Source organism: Rana temporaria, chromosome 5, assembly GCF_905171775.1.
Source record: "Rana temporaria chromosome 5, aRanTem1.1, whole genome shotgun sequence".
In the NCBI taxonomy this organism is placed as follows: Eukaryota; Metazoa; Chordata; class Amphibia; order Anura; family Ranidae; genus Rana; species Rana temporaria.
The window spans coordinates 186,354,240-186,376,139 of record NC_053493.1 but is presented as its reverse complement, the minus strand read 5'-3'; the positions used below and the strand labels follow the sequence as shown (position 1 = coordinate 186,376,139).

Sequence of the window (21,900 nt, the reverse complement as noted above, 5' to 3'; positions counted from 1 at the left end):
GTGATGGTCCTGCTCCTTCAAGTGTGGATGACTCCTCCTGCTCCAGCTGATGGATCTCTCCAAGCTCCGTGGTCCGGAGTGAGCAGTGAGATGAGGGAGAAAAGAAAAAAGTGCCTCCAATAGTGCAGTAGATTTGGACTCGATCCGGTTTATTAGGTAAAAGTTAACTATGCAAGTACATTTTGCAGGGATGGACACATGCAGATGACAAAGTTTTTAAAATTCCCGGGGACGCGGCGTTCTAGGTACCGCCTGACGTCTGGTGGCCTCCGGCTTGTGCGGGTATGTTAGTATTGGTCTGACTCCCTACGGCGTTACGTCACGCACCTCGTGACTTCATCAGGGGAACCTTATTGGCTGTCAGGCCGTCAATTAAATAGTAGCAAAACCGGAAGTAAACAGGCTTCCATTTTCTTGAAGTCCATGTCCGTGGACATGGTAGTAATGGAAGTGAGTGTTGTTAGACGTCGATGGGACATTGATTGGTTCTGTGAATGCAGGGAATTCCAAACTTGGACGCAACAGAACTAATGTCCCCAAGACAATAAAATTATGTGAATATAGAGTTAAAATAACGAGAGAATTTCTCATTATATATAAAATATACTGGCCATAAATGTATAAAGATAGCAATGCTCAGATGCGTACAGTATAACAAAAAAAAAAAATTATATATAGATGAATAAAAATTATAATAAAAACTTTTAAAACATTGCCAGGATACTGGACGTGGGTAAAAAGACACTTAGTGAGTCTACTATTGGTACTACTATACAGACCAATATTAGTGTCTTCTGGTATAACCACTTTTATATGTTTTTATCTATATATTGCTTATATCATTCAAACGAACGGAGATGGATGTACAATATGGATACATCTTAAAGGGTGAAACTATATATCAGTGTATGTATATATAGGATGTATATATAAAAATGACACTGGAATTGACCATTGTGGTACAGTGTGACCTCCTGCCAATAGTGTTGAAGTATATTTCAATGGCGGTATGTACATGTCCAATTATTAATAGGTGTGGTGTGTTATTTTGTATGAGTGCTAAAGATACTAGTATAAACTTCACCCCCAATGAAGGAGGGTCAGGGTGTCTCGGAAGTAAAATGGTCAGTATCATGGATGGATTAAAAACCACCCTCACAAACCTAAGGCCACCACACATATTGTGACATAGCATGTCAATGGACACTTAACATTGGAAAATGCATATATAATACATATGTGAATATTAATTCTACATAATGTATAGAAGACATAATTAAAATATTAAAATAATTTTAAAAAACATATTTAAAAATTATTTAAAAAGCAATTAAGATCAAAATCCACATTCATACCCCCTGGTGTAAGTGTGTTAAGAGTGTGGATCCAGCGGGATTCTTTCTGACTGATAACCCGTATCTTATGGCTACCTCTCCATGATGCCTTGTATTTTTCTATGCCCCAGAATTGTAGTGAGGTAGGGTCTTGGTTGTGTTCTTTCGCAAAGTGTCGTGATACACTATGTTTGGGGTTGCCCTTACTAATATTTCGTATATGTTCCTCTATTCTCACTTTGAGTTTCCTTTTGGTTCTGCCTACGTATTGCAAATTGCAATTGCATTGGAGCACATATATGACACCCTCCGTATGGCATCCAATAAAATCTCTTATTTTGTGTGTATGTCCCGTGTTGGTACCAATGAATTCTTGTCGTTTGCCTTGAAATAGTTTGGCATGTCTGCAGGCAAAGCAGTTCCTGCATGGATAGAATCCCTTTCCGTTGAAGAAGGAGAACATTGGTTTCGGGGGTGAAGCAATCACAGATTTAACCAACAGATCTTTTAAGGTAGGAGCTCGTTTGTATATAATTTTAGGCTTAGTGGGGAGTATTGTGTTGAGATCTTTATCGTTAAGCAACACATGCCAATGTCGTTGGATGAGTTTGTTTATATCTCTATGTTGTACATTATAGTCTAGTATCAGACTAGGGGCCGTGTCTCCTTGGAGTGATTTCTTGGTAGCCTTATTTTCCAGCATCGGTTTTCTATCTAGTTCCTGTACATTACGTATTTGTTCATTTATCCAGGATTTGTCATAACCCTTTTCTTCAAACCTTTTTCCAATAAATTGGGCCTGTTCCTTAAAGTCATCTTCCCTTGTGCAGTTTCTTTTAAGCCTGACCAGTTGTCCTTTCGGAATGTTAAAGAGCCATGGCTTATGATGGCAACTTTCAACTGACAGGTAACTGTTTGTGTCGACTGCTTTGAAATAGGTTTTGGTTATGATTTTGTTACCTTCTAGTGTTATGCTTAAATCTAGAAAGTCAACCGTCTTTTGATCAATTTTCCAAACAAGTTCGATGTTTTGCTTGTTTTTATTTAGATTTTCCATATATTTCTCCAAACTTTCTTTGCTGCCATTCCATAGAATGATGACATCATCTATGTACCTCTTGTATAAAAGAAGCTCTCTCGGTGTTTGGTCATAGATGGCTAATTCTTCCCATTGAGCCATGAAGGCATTCGCTATACTTGGGGCAAATTTAGCGCCCATAGCTATGCCTATAGCTTGTTTATAGTAGGTCTGGTTGTGCCAAAAATAATTAAATTTTAGGCAAAACTCGAGGCATTTAATTAAATATTTGCGTTGTTTGCATACCATGTTGCTGTGTTCACGTAATAGCCACTTGGCTGCGTGGCATGCATCATGGTGACCAACTATAGTGTATAACGACGAAACATCCGCTGTGGCGAGGATCGTGCTTCCTTCTGCCACAGGGACTTTATCGAGAAGTTGGAGAATGTGTTTGGTATCTTTTAAATATGATCTCGTGTTTTGTACAGCCGGTTGAATAAAAAAGTCGATATATTGTCCCATTCTGGAAGTGAGTGACTCGATGCCGTTGACTATCGGCCTTCCAGGCGGGTTATCCTTGGACTTATGAATTTTAGGAACTGTATATATTACTGGAATCCTACAGCATTCCGGCACCAGGTATTTGGCCTCTTTTTTATTTAGTATATCTCTTTTTAATCCTAGGTTAACCACCAATTTGAGTTCTTTCTTATATGTGTTGGTGGGATTCCCTGGCAGTTTAATGTACGTCTCTTCATCTGACAGTTGGCGGTCTAGTTCTCCCAGATATTGAGTTTTGGTTTGTATAACAATGGCTCCCCCTTTGTCCGCCGGGCGGATAACTACGTCGTTTCTTTCCGTAAGCGACTTAATTCCATTTTTCATATGTATCGGATCATATTTTTTCTTCACTTCCAATGTGTCAAGGTCTGCAAGAACTAGTTTCTTGAAGACCTCTATGTGTTGATTGTCCGACACTTGTGGATTGAAGATGGAATTATTACGTAGCGTACTGTGCGTTGAATGGTTGTTGAGTGGTTGCTGTACAATATGTGAGAATTTGTCATTAAGGAAATATTTCTTCATATTAAGTTTTCGGATGTACTTCCGAATCCCAATATATGTATCGAATTTGCTTAGATTTTTGACTGGTGCATGTTTTAATCCCCTATCTAGGACGGCTAGTTCTTCTGTTGTCAGTTGAATTGAGGTTAGATTTACCACGTTCTCTCCTCGTCTTTTCTTTTTCTTTTGTTGTCCCTTTCCTGCTCTGTTTCCCCTCTTGTTTCTGGGCTTGGTTTTGTTGTTGTTTCTTGTGTTCTTCTCCTTGGTGAGCAGTGGGGATCTGGTATTGATCTTCGTGGGGAATGTTCCCTCCTTTCTCTGTCTAAAAAAGTTGACCGAGGTGCTGTATATTGATGTTGGTCATGGCTTGAACGTGAGTCCTCATAGTACTGTTCCTGCTGTCCTCTAAGGGGTTCATATCTGTTGTGGGTCATAATGGGTGTTCTATAGTATCCTCCATACTGGTCCTGTATCTGTGGGGGTCCCCTATTGTAATTGCCATAATAATCATAGGCCTGTGGGGGTGGAGGCGGTCCTCTATAATACCCTCCATATGGTTCCTGTGGTGGAGGAGGAGGGCCTCTATTGTCTCTTGGATTTCTTTCATTGTATTGTCCATTGTTGTGTTGTCCATTGTTATAAGGTTTCTTATTGTTTGGTTTTTTATATGGTTTCTTCCACTGTTTTTTTGGTGTATGTGGTGCATATTGACCATTATGATGGTGGTCATATTGTGGTCTACTATTTTCCCTGTATCCTGTTTGTTCCTCCCATCTGGGTGGGGGTCGCATCTGAGATGTTGTGGGATCTTGAATTCTCACTTCTTTAATCGGAGTCGATTGCGTGGAACTTGGTTGGGCCAGTTCTAACTTATGTTGCCATTTAAATACACGGTCAGTTTTGTAGTCCGCCACGTCTCGTTGGAATTTTTTAGTTTTTCGTTGTTGTACTTCCTGATCTTTGGCCACTAAATCTTTGTTTAGTAGTGTGGACAGTTTTTGGAAGTCACTGGACTCTTTAAACGGCTCCAGTTTGGATTTTATGTCTTCAATTTGTTGTTGTACTGCTCTTAGTTTCTTTTGTTTTCTCTTCAGAAGGAATTTGACTCCTTCTACGCTTTTGTTGTTAAAGAACTCGAACCATTCGTCTAACGATTCTTTATCGTCTAGTCCATCATTCGGTGGCATATCCCATCTGACTCGTCTGGGTGCTATGTTATCTTTAACATATTGGTCAAAGGTGTGTATGTCCCACCAAAGGGATACCTTTTTTTCCATAACATGTCCCAGTTTTCTAATAAGACTGTCTACATCCGTGTTGTGTGTAATAGTGCGTGTATTGAAAACCTCTTCTAAATTAACATTTCTGTTCTCTATGAAAGCATGCCACGCAGCCAAGTGGCTATTACGTGAACACAGCAACATGGTATGCAAACAACGCAAATATTTAATTAAATGCCTCGAGTTTTGCCTAAAATTTAATTATTTTTGGCACAACCAGACCTACTATAAACAAGCTATAGGCATAGCTATGGGCGCTAAATTTGCCCCAAGTATAGCGAATGCCTTCATGGCTCAATGGGAAGAATTAGCCATCTATGACCAAACACCGAGAGAGCTTCTTTTATACAAGAGGTACATAGATGATGTCATCATTCTATGGAATGGCAGCAAAGAAAGTTTGGAGAAATATATGGAAAATCTAAATAAAAACAAGCAAAACATCGAACTTGTTTGGAAAATTGATCAAAAGACGGTTGACTTTCTAGATTTAAGCATAACACTAGAAGGTAACAAAATCATAACCAAAACCTATTTCAAAGCAGTCGACACAAACAGTTACCTGTCAGTTGAAAGTTGCCATCATAAGCCATGGCTCTTTAACATTCCGAAAGGACAACTGGTCAGGCTTAAAAGAAACTGCACAAGGGAAGATGACTTTAAGGAACAGGCCCAATTTATTGGAAAAAGGTTTGAAGAAAAGGGTTATGACAAATCCTGGATAAATGAACAAATACGTAATGTACAGGAACTAGATAGAAAACCGATGCTGGAAAATAAGGCTACCAAGAAATCACTCCAAGGAGACACGGCCCCTAGTCTGATACTAGACTATAATGTACAACATAGAGATATAAACAAACTCATCCAACGACATTGGCATGTGTTGCTTAACGATAAAGATCTCAACACAATACTCCCCACTAAGCCTAAAATTATATACAAACGAGCTCCTACCTTAAAAGATCTGTTGGTTAAATCTGTGATTGCTTCACCCCCGAAACCAATGTTCTCCTTCTTCAACGGAAAGGGATTCTATCCATGCAGGAACTGCTTTGCCTGCAGACATGCCAAACTATTTCAAGGCAAACGACAAGAATTCATTGGTACCAACACGGGACATACACACAAAATAAGAGATTTTATTGGATGCCATACGGAGGGTGTCATATATGTGCTCCAATGCAATTGCAATTTGCAATACGTAGGCAGAACCAAAAGGAAACTCAAAGTGAGAATAGAGGAACATATACGAAATATTAGTAAGGGCAACCCCAAACATAGTGTATCACGACACTTTGCGAAAGAACACAACCAAGACCCTACCTCACTACAATTCTGGGGCATAGAAAAATACAAGGCATCATGGAGAGGTAGCCATAAGATACGGGTTATCAGTCAGAAAGAATCCCGCTGGATCCACACTCTTAACACACTTACACCAGGGGGTATGAATGTGGATTTTGATCTTAATTGCTTTTTAAATAATTTTTAAATATGTTTTTTAAAATTATTTTAATATTTTAATTATGTCTTCTATACATTATGTAGAATTAATATTCACATATGTATTATATATGCATTTTCCAATGTTAAGTGTCCATTGACATGCTATGTCACAATATGTGTGGTGGCCTTAGGTTTGTGAGGGTGGTTTTTAATCCATCCATGATACTGACCATTTTACTTCCGAGACACCCTGACCCTCCTTCATTGGGGGTGAAGTTTATACTAGTATCTTTAGCACTCATACAAAATAACACACCACACCTATTAATAATTGGACATGTACATACCGCCATTGAAATATACTTCAACACTATTGGCAGGAGGTCACACTGTACCACAATGGTCAATTCCAGTGTCATTTTTATATATACATCCTATATATACATACACTGATATATAGTTTCACCCTTTAAGATGTATCCATATTGTACATCCATCTCCGTTCGTTTGAATGATATAAGCAATATATAGATAAAAACATATAAAAGTGGTTATACCAGAAGACACTAATATTGGTCTGTATAGTAGTACCAATAGTAGACTCACTAAGTGTCTTTTTACCCACGTCCAGTATCCTGGCAATGTTTTAAAAGTTTTTATTATAATTTTTATTCATCTATATATAATTTTTTTTTTTTGTTATACTGTACGCATCTGAGCATTGCTATCTTTATACATTTATGGCCAGTATATTTTATATATAATGAGAAATTCTCTCGTTATTTTAACTCTATATTCACATAATTTTATTGTCTTGGGGACATTAGTTCTGTTGCGTCCAAGTTTGGAATTCCCTGCATTCACAGAACCAATCAATGTCCCATCGACGTCTAACAACACTCACTTCCATTACTACCATGTCCACGGACATGGACTTCAAGAAAATGGAAGCCTGTTTACTTCCGGTTTTGCTACTATTTAATTGACGGCCTGACAGCCAATAAGGTTCCCCTGATGAAGTCACGAGGTGCGTGACGTAACGCCGTAGGGAGTCAGACCAATACTAACATACCCGCACAAGCCGGAGGCCACCAGACGTCAGGCGGTACCTAGAACGCCGCGTCCCCGGGAATTTTAAAAACTTTGTCATCTGCATGTGTCCATCCCTGCAAAATGTACTTGCATAGTTAACTTTTACCTAATAAACCGGATCGAGTCCAAATCTACTGCACTATTGGAGGCACTTTTTTCTTTTCTCCCTCATCTCACTGCTCACTCCGGACCACGGAGCTTGGAGAGATCCATCAGCTGGAGCAGGAGGAGTCATCCACACTTGAAGGAGCAGGACCATCACGCCGTGGAGTTCACACTATACACTTACATATAGCACCCTGCAGCTTGGAGAGACCCATCAGCTGGAGCAGGAGGAGTCATCCATACTCGTAGGAGCAGGACCATCACGTCGTGGAGTCCATACTATATGCTTATATATAGCACCCTGCAGGTAAGGGAACTACATTACCTATGAGGATATATACTTACCACTCAAGGAAGGAGAGCAGAGATTTAGGCATTGATTTCATCTGATCCATCCTATATAGACTGTCGATCATACTCTGATCTCATTATCATCCATTTATTTTTTCTTGTATATTTTATTTTCATTTTTTTGAACCACTTATTGCACCAATCGTTGTTTGCATCTAATATTGAAGGACATTTCATTGCACATTTGCACCTTCTCAGGTTCACATTATTTGTGATTATTTTGAAAATATTGTATCGGTTACTTATCACATTTAACCTCCTATTGTGTTTGTGCACTCATCACTGGTATTACCCTCTACGGTGAATTAGATCACGTATTTGAAGCGCTTATCATTTATTTATTTATCTATCCTTATTCTGTGTTATGTGAACACTCCTAGATACAGCGGCCTCAGATTTATTTCACACATCTTATCATCACCACTATATTATCACATTCGTTTACTCACAGTAGCGCACTGAATTTTTCACCAATTATACATATAAATTGTTTAAAAACAGTACATGGATGGGTGTCATTGAAAAGCAACGTCCATGAAGACGTACACGGCCCTACGCGTTTCGGATTACCCTTCATCAGGGGCCGAAATGTGTGTAGTCAACATATATAGGAACCACTTTTCTAAAAAACAGAAAAAATACATATGTTACAAGTGTTACAAAAATGGAAAATGGCAATAAATACATCAAAAGGTGCAGATAAAAACACATACCACTCACAGCGCTTAATCAACCCTGCGCATCCCAGAAAAAGGACACCACTGTCAGGACGCAGAAGATTCCTCTGGATGGAAAATTATTCTAAATAAAAAGGAAGCATGCTGGATTTTTATGTTTGATACTACAGTACATGAAGGTTTGAATTACAAATGACATGTTATTATATTTGCTATTATATTATTATGATTTGGATCTGAATTATTCCTTTTATTTTATCTGTTCTTCCGTTCAGCTAATCTGCTAGAGCTCCGATAATAATAATAATAATAATAATAATCATACTGACTAAAAGAAGCAAAAGGTTTATCGTTTGCAGGACCCAAGTAAAGTATTCATAGACTTTGGGTTATATTGCCTGTGCTTTCAGTTGATTGGACACTGGCACAGCTTTACCGGACACACTCCCTGTACGCCTTCCATGTGACCTCACCCCACAAAACTTAATTTTTTTTGCTAGTGTCCTAAGGTGATGGATCACTACTTCTTCATGGAGAAATCGCTGCCTTCTAATACCACAAATAGAATCAGTGAATCTGGATCAGTACAACCTGGCCCCCATGTGGTGGGGACTGCTTGTAATGTTGCTTTGGGCACTGGATACTGAATGGACGCTCAACCTTTGCATTTAGTACAATGCATAGTCTGCCACAGGGTGCTATAGGATTCAAGACTGTGGTCCATTCCTATCAAACCCAGTGTCTAAAAACCTCTTATGGGGTAGGCGTAAACTGTATGCTTCTGACCATTACGGTTAATCACTGGGGCAATATTTGGTTCAAACTTTTAAAATTTGGCCCTAGAACTTAACCACTGAGAGCTTAGTCTTGCACATTTTACCACCCACCGCTTCGCCTAGAACTCTTACATGAGAAGAGGGGAAAAACTAGGGGCAAGTTTTTTATGGACTTTTCAGGCACAGTATGCTGGTAAGAATACAGTCGTACAAAGAGGAATTCTCTAAAATTAAATTTAATTGAACATGAAAATACAGTTCATATGTTAAAAACTTGACGTTCCACAAGGAACTGACTAACAAACTAGCTAGACATTGCAACAGGCCTCCAAAACGTGACAGGAAATAGTCAGATAATAATCAAAACAAAAATAGTATGGCGTTTCAAAAACTATATGAAATACAAGCTATAAAAAGTAGGTTAGATAATTAGAATATCCTGTGTGAGTAGAACCCGGTGGTCACTCTGACAGAGCTCCAGCGTTTCTCTGTGGCGAGAGGAGAACCTTCCAGAAGAACAACCATCTTCTGCAGCACTCCAACAATCGGGCCTGTATGGTAGACGGAAACCACTTCTCAGTAAAAGGCACATGACATCCTCCTGGAGTTTGCCAAAATGCACCTGAACGACTCTGACCATGAGAAACAAATTTCTTTGGTCTGATGAAACAAAGATTGAACTCTTTTGCCTGAATTGCAAGCATAATGTTTGGAAGAAACCAAGCACCGCTCATCACCTCACCAATGCCATCTCTACAGTGAAGCATGGTGGTGGCAGCATCATGCTGTGGGGATGTTTTTCAGCGGCAGTAACTAGAAGACCAGTCAGGATTGAGAGAAAGATGAATGCAGCGATGTACAGAGACCTCCTTGATGAAAACCTACTCCAGAGCGCTCTGGACCTCAGACTGGGGCCAAGGTTCATCTTCCAACAGGACAACAACCCTAAGAACACAGCCAAGATAACAAAGTAGTGGCTACGGGACAACTCTGAATATCCTTAAGTGACCAAGCCAGAGCCCAGACTTGAACCTGATTGAACAGCTCTGGAGAGATCTGCAAAGGGCTGTACACCAACGCTCCCCATCCAACCTGATGGAGCTTGAGAGGTCCTGCAAAGAAGAATGTGAGAAACTGACCAAACATAGGTGTGCCAAGCTTGTAGCATCATACTCAAAAAGACTTGAGACTGTAATGGTGCCAAAGGTGCTTCAACAAAGTATTGAGCAAAGGCTGTTAAAGTGGTAGTATACTCTGTACTACCACTTTAACCTACAGGTAAGCCTATAATAAGGCTTACCTGTAAGTATGAAGAATATCTCCTAAACCTGTAAGGTTTAGGAGATATCCCCCCCCCCCCAATGCACCTCTGACTGCAGCGGCACATGCGCAGCGGAGATCCTCGGCTAAAGGCCTGGCAGCCGCCGGACCTTGCCGGGGAGTGACGACATCGCCGCTCCAGCCAATCACAGCGCTGGAGCGGAGATACCCGGAAGACACGCCGAGGAAAGATGACATCTCCCTCGGCGTGGACCAGGTAAGTTCCTCTCACCTCGTTCCGACATAAATATTTCATAATGAGCTAGTATGCGGTGCATACTAGCTCATTATGGCTTTTGCTTTTCAGGTTTAAAAAAAAAAAGACAGCAGGCTTACTACCGCTTTAATTCTTGTGTACATGTGATTTTTATTTTTTTTCTAAATTTGCAAAGATTTCAAACAAACTTCTTTCATGTTGTCTTTATGGGTATTTTTTGTAGAATTTAGAGCAAAATAATAAATTTAATCAGTTTTTGAAGAAGGCTGTAACATAAAATGTGGAAAAAGTGAAGCACTGTGAATACTTTCCGGATGCACTGTATATGGCACTCTGGTGCTTCCTCCCACCCGTTCACCTGGATAATTTGCTTTTGGGAAGGTGTACACCCAGTTGCTGTGTTCTTCTGGACACACTCTGTATTTGGAATCCCACAGAGGAATACCTTCACGTGTAGCTGTGGCAGATGACAGCAAAAGGGAGCCAATGCAAAACCACAGGCAAACGTTTGTTCACAACCCGCATAACCTATATTCTCAATGTATTCTTGATCTGTTTAAATTGTTGGTTATTCCTGGGGTCCCTATGTTTTTCTCACCTCGTCTTTCAGGACAGCACCTTGAGAGAGCGCAGCTCCACCCACTTTCTCAGGAAACACCGCAGTCATTGCTTTAAAAGTTGGACACATCGACCATGGCCTCAGTTGTAGTGTTTCCTCTGGCTATGGTGGAAGCGCTGCAGGGAATCAAGGGAGTGCTGCTCTTTCTCCAGGTGGAGGTGATTTAGAGCATACCTGTTGGTAGTTTTTTTCTTTTTTCCAGGCCAGCCCAACATCCCCCCTGACGGGTGGGGGAGGTATCGGTGTCTGTCCCTTCTCGAGCCCGGCGAGGGCAGATGCTGTCGGAAGTCCCCACGCTGAGAGGCTGGGCAACGTGGATTAGGAGCTCTGAGGAGTCTCGGGTCCGTGTAGTGCCAGTACCGAGTGGCGGGTGATGTCACTGCAGGACCAGGCGGGACTTCCGGCGGTGCACGACAACTTCCGGTTCTGGGCGTTGAAACGCATAAGGGGGAGGCGGCCTCGGCGGTGCGAATCCCGGTCTACGCTGCGGTGTAAGGGACTGGGAAAAGTTTGAAAACTGCTGCTGCACTTTGGCGAAATGGAGCCAGAGGAACCAGCGGCGGTGGCGGGAGCAGGAGCCACAAGCACCAGCCCAGCCCAGGTAGGAAGAGACAGTGTTTTCTAAATTTAGTTACCTGGGCTATGTATATTGCTGTCCCTCTCCTCCTCCTCTGCAGTGGGGGGCGGGGGGGAGCCTGCTTCACTCTCCACAGGTGATTTATTTGTGTAGTGTGTGTTATTTGCCAGCAGTGATTTGGTTGGGTATGATTTGTTTCACTGGCTGTTTGTTTAAGGTCTGCTGGGGGTAAAGTATTGTGTGTATATACATAATTAACAAAGTGTTTGCTGGCGTTGGTGTTTTTCAGAAGGTTGAAAAAAGACTAAGCATGTTTCTCCCGCCCCTAAGAAATGGTGTGCTTCATGTAAAACTTCCCTTAGGGAGTTTTAAGGCAAACTATTATGTAGGTCCTGCATAGCAGACTTGGTCAGGGAGGAGACATCTACTCAAGCACCTCCTGCCCAGTCTAGTGAGATACTCACTCACTTCTTTTTGGAAGGAGTTAGAAAGCACTTTTTCATCCTTCACGCAGTCAACAGCTGCTTCTCCTCCCAGTACTCACACTTCCTCTGCAGCTCGGAAAGAGGTTAGTGAGTCAGAGGAGGATGAGAGAAGTATTCCCTCAGGGTCGGAAGAGGAAGGTGAAGAGAAAGATGCATCTTCCTCCCTTTACAAACTGTCTTTAGAAGAAGTAGACAACCTTTTAAAGACCATTCATACAACCCTTAATATTAAGGAGGATAAATCCCAATTGTCCCTTTTATGACAAGATGTACCAGGGTATGGAGGAGATCAAGCATCTGGTATTCCCGGTACATAAAGTGTTAACAGAATCCATTAAAAGAGAGTGGAAGGACCCTGAGAGGGCTCCCTTTTTTCCAAATGACTCAAAAGGAGGTTCACCTTTTGATGAAGATCGCACACAAGTCTGGAACAAGAAACCCAAACTTGACGCATCGGTCTCACAAGTGTCTAGGAATACGGATTTGGCTTTTGAGGACACAGGGGTCTTAAGACATTATGGACAAGAGGGCTGACTCTTTGTTAGAAAAAGGTTTGGGATTCTACACTGGCTAACCTTAAACCAGCAATGGCATCTACGGTGGTAGCCAGAAATCTAGAACATTGGTTGGAACAACTAAAAGACCACATTGAGGCAGGACCCTCTCGCAAGGATTTGCTAGAAACTTTTCCAACCCTTAAAAGGGCAGTAGGTTAGATGGCAGATGCCTCCGCAGAGTCAGTAAAAATGTCTGCTAGATCCTCAGCCTTAATTATTTCAGCTAGAAGGGCCCTATGGGTGAAAACTTGGTCAGGCGACTCAGCGTCTAAAACTAAACTGTGTGGGCTACCCTTTGAAGGGTACCTAGTATTTGGTCCTGATTTGGATGCAGTTGGACAGAACAGCGGATAAGAAAAAAGCATTCCCAATAAAGAAGGCAACACCACAAACTAAAAATAATTTTTGTCCTTTTTACCAATCACGGAACTCAAAAGAGACAGGACAAAAGAAACCAGCTTGGAGGCCCCAGAGATGTAGAGGGAAGTCTGGGGTGCTGTTTCGTCCCCCCAGCCAACCAGCAAAAACCCAGTGACGTTCTCCCGACTGTGGGAGGAAGGCTTCAGGTGTTTCTGCCACAGTGGGAGGGGGCGACGTCCAGTGCGTTCGTTCTCAAAGTCATCTCGGAGGGCTACGCACTGGAATTCTCAGAAAACCCACCATCTCGGTTTTACATGACGCAGCTATCCAGAGATGAGGAAAGATCTTTGGCGATGACATCATTAATACATGAATTTCTCCAACAGAAGGTAATCACCCCAGTGCCACAGGAGGATCAAGGTCTAGGGTGTTATTCACATGTATTCGTAGTGAAAAAACCATCGTAAAAATTATGTCATAGACTCGGTACAAGAAAAAAAAATTCTTCCAGAGGAAAAGATAGTAAAAGTACAGAAGGCAGTGAAAAAAATTAGACAAATCTGTATATCACTGTTCAGGTAGCCATGTCCACGCTGGGGCTGCTCACAGCCTCAATTCCAGCAATTCAGTGGGCCCGCCTACATGTGAGAGACCTCCAACAGGTGATTCTGCAGAATTGGACATACGGAGAGTCTCTGGAGAAACAAACCAAAATCCCATCCCCAGAAAAAAGAAAATTATGGTGGAGAAGGCAAGAAAATCTAAGCCTAGATCTATTATGGACTTTTCCAACAGCAAGGATCTTGACAACAGATCCAAGCTCCTGGGGGTGGGGTGCACACCTCGAAGACCAAATGGCCCAGGGGTCCTGGTCAAGAGAGGAATCCAGGAGGTCCTCCAATTGAAGGGAGCTAAGGGCCATTACTCTGGCGCTGTGGGCCTTCAGACAAACAATCAGGGGACAACACGTCCAAGTGTTGTCGGACAACGCCACGGCAGTGGCCTATATTTCAAGACAGGGGGCACAAGGAGCAGGTGTCTTCTGAACTTGGCCCAAGAAACTCTGACCTGGGCAGAGGACAATGTGGCATCCTTGACCGCAGTGCACCTGAAAGGCACCCTAAATCACCTAGCAGATTTTTTGAGCAGAAAAAGGGTGTTAGAGTCCGAGTGGAGCCTAAACTCGGAGGTGTTTCAGAGGACAGTAGAAAGGTGGGGAACTCCCCAGGTAGACCTTTTTCCAGCACAAGCAAATGTAAAAGTCCCACTCTACTTTTCCCTGAACAGGCAGGATCAAGCGGAAGGCTCTAAACGCACTCAGCGTTGGCCCTTACTTTTGTGTTATGCGTTTCCCCCCGGTGCAAACGATTCCCCTAGTGCTCAAGAAATTGCAGGGAGAAAGGACGCCCCTTATTCTAGTGGCCCCATATTTGCCCAAGAGACCTTGGTTTTCAGTCCTACTGAAGTCAGCAGTAGAGCCACACTGGATGCTTCCAGTTTGAAAGGACCTACTGACTCAGGGTCCCCTCCTGCATCGCAACATAGGTCACCTCAGACTAGCGGTTTGGTTACTGAGGAGCAATTCCTGAAAGATAAGGGTTTGTCCGACCATTTAATTTGTACTCTGCTAAATAGCAGAAAGAAAGTTACACAAGCCATTTATTTTAAAACCTGGAAGGTTTTCAATTCCTGGTGTATTTCGAAAAATTGCTCCCCGCAGGTGAACCTTTCTGTTCTTGTAATTTTTACAGGACGGAATGGATAAGGGCTTAGCAGCAAGCACCTTAAAGGTTCAGGTAGCTGCGCTGTCAGTTTTTTTTAGAGAGAAGGTTATCTCTAGATCCTTTTATTATTAGATTTTTTAAGGCACTAGCTAGAGCTAGGCCCATACCACTTAAATGATTTCCCAATTGGGATTTATCAGTGGTTTTACAAGGTCTGACTAAAAGACCTTTTGAACCACCAGAAGAAGCCACAATTAAATTATGGTCTTTAAAACTAGCACTGTTGATAGCAGTCACCTCGGCTAGAAGGGTCAGTGAACTTCAGGCATTATCCATCATTGAGCAATTCCTGACAATTTTTCCGGATCGGGTGGTTATGAAAACAGACCCGGGGTTCTTACCGAAGGTTGCTTCAATGTTCCACAGAGCACGGGAAATAGTCCTACCAACATTCTGTCTGTTTCCAACTTGCCCTAAAGAAAGAGATTTTCATAGTCTGGACGTAAAAAGATGCATCTTACACTATCTGGAAATAACAAAGGAGTTCAGAAAATCCAACTCCCTTTTTATCTTATTTTCTGGGCCTCGTAGGGGTTACGGAGCTTCAAAAAACACGATTGGTAGGTGGCTTCGGATGGCTATCCACAAAGCCTATGTAGCTGCAGGAATAGAACCTCCCACAGGGGTAGTGGCCCATTCAACACGGGCCATAGCAACGTCCTGGGCGGAACGAGCTGGGGCTTCACCACAGCGTATCTGCAAGGCGGCCACATGGACGAGTTATTCCACCTTTACTCGTCATTATAGGATAGATTTGCTCGCAGCTGCAGACCAATCGTTTGTCAGGAAGGTCCTGCAAGCGGTGGTCCCACCCTAAGAGTAAGTACTCGTTTATCATCTCCAGGTGCTGTCCTGAAAGACGAGGTGAGAAAACCTCAGTTAGACTTACCGGTAACGGTATTTCTACCAGTTTTTCAGGACAGCACCGATAACCCTCCCTGATCTGTAAATGTTAATGACATGTGTATGTTTTCTATGTTCTGCTTATATAATTTCAGCATGGCCGGAGGTACTTGATAACAACTGAGGCCATGGTGGAGGTGTCCAGCTTTTAAAGCAATGACTGCAGTGTTTCCTGGGAAAGTGGGTGGAGCTGCGCTCTCTCCACGTGCAGTCCTGAAAGACTCGTAGAAATACAGTTACCGGTAAGTACATACATATATTTTCTGCTTTTAAATCCTATTAACTTAGTTATGTTAGTTATTATATCTTGGTTATTGCATTTTTCTTTTGTGCATTTTGATTGTTACTGTGTTCCCAGATCTCAAAATTATCTTTATCTTCTCTTATTCATCTACTTGCCTTTTGTGATCTACAGAAGTAGCAAAAATTAGTAGATTTATTAATACATCAGTTCTGCTATTAACACTACTTTTGTTATGTCCTAATCACTTTTGTACATCGGTTTTAAGATTCTTGTAACTTGTATCCTTTTTTGCAGGTCCAACCCATGAGTGTAACTGTACTCCTGTCCAGCATTTTAATGGCAGTACAGCTTTATCCTGATGGGAAGTTTCAACAGAGTAAGCAGTATGGAGAAGATTTAACAGATAGCATTTGGGAATATGTCTTTGCAGTTGATTTGCTTTGCAGTCACCGTAAATGGGTTTGGACACATGATAAGATCATAAGGTAATGGTGCATTTAAATAAATTCTCTTTTGAAAAGTGTACAATTTACTTAGGCCTCAACCTTAGATGAGAGATAATGGCCCGGATTCACATACATTGGCGCATATTTATGCAGGCGTAGCGTATACAATATACGCTACGCCGACGTAGCGCAGGGAGGCAAGCACCGAATTCACAAAGCACTTGCCTCCCAAACTGCTCTGGGTTCCGTCGGGGGAAGCCGTCGTAGGTGCAAGTAGGCATGAGCAATGCTAATGAGGCATGACCCCATGCAAATGATGGGCCGAGTGCCATACAAGTACTTAAAACGGACGGCGCATTCGCCGTCCCGTGGACATATCCCAGTGCGCATTCTCAGAATCACGTCGGAACTACTCCCTAAGATACGACGGATCACTGCCTACGACGTGAACGTAACCTACGCCCAGCCCTATTCACGTACTACGTAAACGACGACGGCTGTGTTCCCTGGTCCATACCTTGGCATTAGTTGCGCCTCATATATGGGGAATAACTTTACGCCGGACGTACGACTTACGCAAACCACGTATATTATGCGCCGGGCACAAGTACGTTCCTGAATCGGTGTATCTCCCTCATTTGCATATGTGCATAGAAAATCAACGGGAGCAGCAAATGCACCCAGCGTAAATATGCGCCCACGATACGACGGCGTAGGCAAGTTACGTCGGTCGTAGGAAGCCTATTTTTAGGCGTATCTTAGTATGTGGGTCGGCGCATAGATACGACGGCGCACATTTGTACTTACGTTGGCGTATCTTGAGATACGTCGGCGTAAGTGCTTTGTGAATCCGGGCCATAGAAACCTAAAATGTATCTAGAAACAAACACTGAATATATTGCAGCGTACCAGCTGAGGTGGCTGCCTTATGCTTTTTTTTTTTTTTGTCATTATTCAGTGACTTGGGGCAAAAAAATTAAATATTCCATGGACTCAACATGCCTCTCAGCAAATAGCTTGGGGTGTCTACTTTCCAAAATGGGGTCATTTGGGGGGTTTTTGTGCTATTTTGGCATTTTATGGCCTTCGAAACTGTGATAGGTAGTGAGGAGTGAAATCAAAAATTTACACCCTTAGAAAGCCTGAAGGCGGTGATTGGTTTTTGGGGTCCCGTACGCGGCTAGGCTCCCAAAAAGTCTCACACATGTGGTATCCCCGTACTCAGGAGAAGCAGCAGAATGTATTTTGGGGTGTAATTCCACATATGCCCATGGCATGTTTGAGCAATATATCATTTAGTGACAACTTTGCGCAAAAAAAAAAATATATATATATTGGGTCAAAATCTAAAATATTCCATGGACTTAAGATGCCTCTCAGCAAATAGCTTGGGGTGTCTACTTTCCAAAATGGGGTCATTTGGGGGGGTTTTGAATTGTCCTGGCATTTTATGCACAACAATTAGAAGCTTATGTCACACATCACCCACTCTTCTAACCACTTGAAGAAAAAGCCCTTTCTGACACTGTTTGTTTACATAAAAACATATTATTTTTTTGCAAGAAAGTTAAGTTGAACCCCCAAACATTATATATTTTTTTAAAGCAAAGGCCCTACAGATTAAAATGGTGGGTGTTGCAATTTTTTTTTCCACACAGTATTTGTGCAGCGTTTTTTCAAACGCATTTTTTGGGGAAAAAATACACTTTTTTTTATTTTAAAGCACTAAAACACACTGTATTGCCCAAATTATTGATGAAATAAAAATTATGATCTTAGGCCGAGTACATGGATACCAAACAGGACATACTTTAAAATTGCGCACAAACGCGCAGTGGCGACAAACTACATACATTTTTAAAAGCCTTTACAGGTTACCACATTAGATTTACAGAGTAGGTCTACTGCTAAAATGACTGCCCTCGATCTGCCCTTCGCGGTGATACCTCACATGCATGGTGCAATTGCTGTTTACATATGACTCCAGACCGACGCTTGCGTTCGCCTTTGCGCAAGAGCAGGGGGGGACAGGGATGCTTTTTTTTATTTTTTTATATATTTATTTCGCTTTTTTTATTTTATTTGTTAACTGTTCCTTCCATTTATTTATTTTTTTACCATTTTTATTGTTATCTCAGGGAATGTAAATATCCCTTATGATAGCAATAGTTAGTGACAGGTACTCTTTTTTTTTTTTTTTTTTTTTTTTTTTAAATGGGGTCTATTAGACCCTAGATCTTTCCTCTGCCCTCAAAGCATCTGACCACACCAAGATCGGTGTGATAAAATGCTTTCCCATATTCTTAATGGCGCCGTTTATATCTGGGGGGGGACATTCCCTCCCACTGAATGTAAAAGCAGTCTAGAGGCTAATTAGCCGCTAGGACTGCTTTTACATGAAAGCCCACCGCTGGCTGAAAAGAATGATACCAAGATGATGCCTAAACCCGCAGGCATCATTCTGGTATAACCATTCAAAGTCCAGCAACATACCAGTACGTTGATGGTTCTTGTTGGACATGTATTGTAATGTTTTTTTTTTTCATGCAGCTGAACGAAAAAAAGATTGATCGGTGGGTATGCCCACCATTAGAATACCTCCCTTCATCCACCCACTTCTAATGATGGGCATACATGCACCATTTATATATGCCGAAGCATGGGGGCATCCTCCCGCAAAAAAGTTATGCCGCGTACGGTCGGACTTTTCTATGCCGCGTACACACGGTCGGACTTTTCTATGCCGTGTACACATGGTCAGACTTTTCCACAGGAAAGCCTTCGTAGGAATGTCAACCGTATGTACGCGGCATTAGGAGCAAAATCGCTCCTCCGCCCCTAATGCCCCCATGCTTCGGCATATATGCTCTTTTTTGAACTGTGGTGGTGAAATCACCTCCTACAGCATTGGAGTCGCGGCTTTATATATCGTGGGAGCAAACGCTGTTGCTGTCACGCTAAATAAATCCGCGCTGCAACTGAATGGCGTACCTGCTAAGCAAATGATGGTTAACATTAAAACAAAGTAACATTCAGTATAACAGTAAGATCATACCATACCTGCAAAGCAAATACCAATAAAAAAAACATAGTAAAAAATAAAACATTTTTTAACGCAACCTGTGCCTAAAATATATATATGCCGAAGCATGGGGGCATCCTCCCGCAAAAAAGTTATGCCGTGTACGGTCGGACTTTCTATGCCGTGTACACATGGTCAGACTTTTCCACGGGAAAGCCTCCGTAGGAATGTCAACCCTATGTACGCGGCATTAGGAGCAAAATCGCTCCTCCGCCCCTGCTGCCCCAATGCTTCGGCATATATGCTCTTTTTTTTAACTGTGGTGGTGAAATCACCTCCTACAGCACTGGAGTCGCGGCTTTATATATCGTGGGAGCAAACACTGTTGCTGTCAAGATAAATAAGTCCGCGCAACAGCTGAATGGCGTACCTGAAAACAGTAAAATAAATTACATACCTGAAAAGCAAGCATGAAAAAACATAACAACAATAAAACTTTGCAGAATAGAATACAGTAAAAAAGAGCAGAACAATAGAGAGAGAATAGAGAGGGAGAGAACAATAAAACGACAACTATTTTTTTTTTTTTTTATATATATATTTTTGTGTGTTTTTATTTTTTACTTTACTTTTTTTTTTTTTTTTTTTAAACACTTTTTATTGTAACTGTGAACTGTAACTTCAACTTTTCGGTTCCAGGTTTGGGTCTCTCAAAATGCGATGGCATCTTGGGAGACCCTGTGTAAGTGTGCCTAGCCTGTGAAATGTTTGACCCTACACTAATAATTAACGTGTGTGTGGAAGCGTTCAAAACATTCACCAACACAAAGACCAGGATCGGCAGGACATTTGGGACAAAAGAAACGGGTATCACGCCTAAATCCGCGCTTGGTACAGACACGACATTTTCTTTGGGGGGCTCGTTGGGTAGGGGTACTCTCGAGGGCATACGAAAAATGCCTCTCATGCAGTCGGATTACTGCATTTGGTAGGGGCTGGTGAGGTACAGTACCGCCTGGATACAGGAGTTCTGTGATGATATCCCTCTGGAATTGAAGGAAGGATTCATTCCGTCCTGAAGCTCTGTATAAGACATGAGCATTCAGTAGAGTCAATTGAAATAAATGTAGAGACACTTTTTTGTACCAGCGTCTCGTCTTATGGGCAATATGATACGGCGCCATCAACTGGTCGTTGAGGTCCACCCCTCCCATATTAAGGTTATATTCGTGGACACAGAGGGGTTTCTCCACAACACCAGTCGCCGTACGAATTTGGACTGTCGTGTCTGCGTGAAGGGTGGTAAGAACGAAAACATTCCTATTGTCCCGCCACTTCACAGCGAGCAAATTTTTACATCTGCAGCAGGCTCTCGCCCCCGGCCTAATACGGGCATCTACAAGCCGCTGGGGGAAGCCCCGGCGATTAGGTCGCACGGTGCCACATGCTCCAATCTGTTGATCAAATAAGTGGCTAAAAAGTGGCACGCTGCTGTAAAAATTGTCCACATACAAATGGTACCCCTTTCCGAATAAGGGTGACTTCAAGTCCCAAACAATCTTGCCAGCGCTCCCCATGTAATCTGGGCATCCTTCCGGCTCTACCTGACTATCTTTTCCCTCGTAAACCCTAAAGCTCCATGTGTAGCCTGTGGCCCTGTCACAGAGCTTATAGAGCTTGACCCCGTATCTGGCACGCTTGCTGGGAAGGTACTGTTTGAAAGACAAGCGGCCAGCAAATTTAACCAGGGACTCATCAACGCATACAACCTGCTGGGGATTAAACAAGGCTGCATAACGTTCGTTGAAATGGTTTACGAGGGGCCGAATTTTGTAGAGCCGGTCAAATTCAGGGTCTCCACGTGGACGACAAAGTGCATTGTCACTGAAATGCAGGAACCGCAGGATCGCCTCGTATTGTTTCCTGGCCATGTGAGCAGAGAAAATGGGCATATGGTCGATGGGATGTGTGGACCAATACATCCGCAACTCCGGAAATTTGTGTATGCCCACGTTGAGGGTAAGGCCCAGAAAGGTCTTAAATTCGGAAACCTCGAGAGGTTTCCATTCTTTGGCAAGGCGAGACTGGGGGTTAGCGGTGATGTAGGTACCAGCATATAAATTAGTCTGGTCCACAATAGATCTATAGAGATCTTCCGTGAAATACAGCGAATAAAAATCAAGTGCCATAAAATTCACTGTATCCACCTGAATACC

The 21,900-nt window shown here is 42.3% G+C and overlaps 1 protein-coding gene across 6 annotated transcripts in view; it reads left to right on the top strand.

The window, feature by feature from the left end:
• The window catches only part of ICE1 (interactor of little elongation complex ELL subunit 1), a 537,335-nt gene that overhangs the window by 397,335 nt on the left and 118,100 nt on the right, over positions 1–21,900 (top strand). For all 6 annotated transcript variants that reach the window (XM_040353451.1, XM_040353452.1, XM_040353450.1 and 3 more), the window contains one exon: positions 16,511–16,701. In XM_040353451.1, the coding sequence (XP_040209385.1) occupies positions 16,511–16,701 (191 nt within the window). The remainder of the gene's footprint in view (positions 1–16,510; positions 16,702–21,900) is intronic.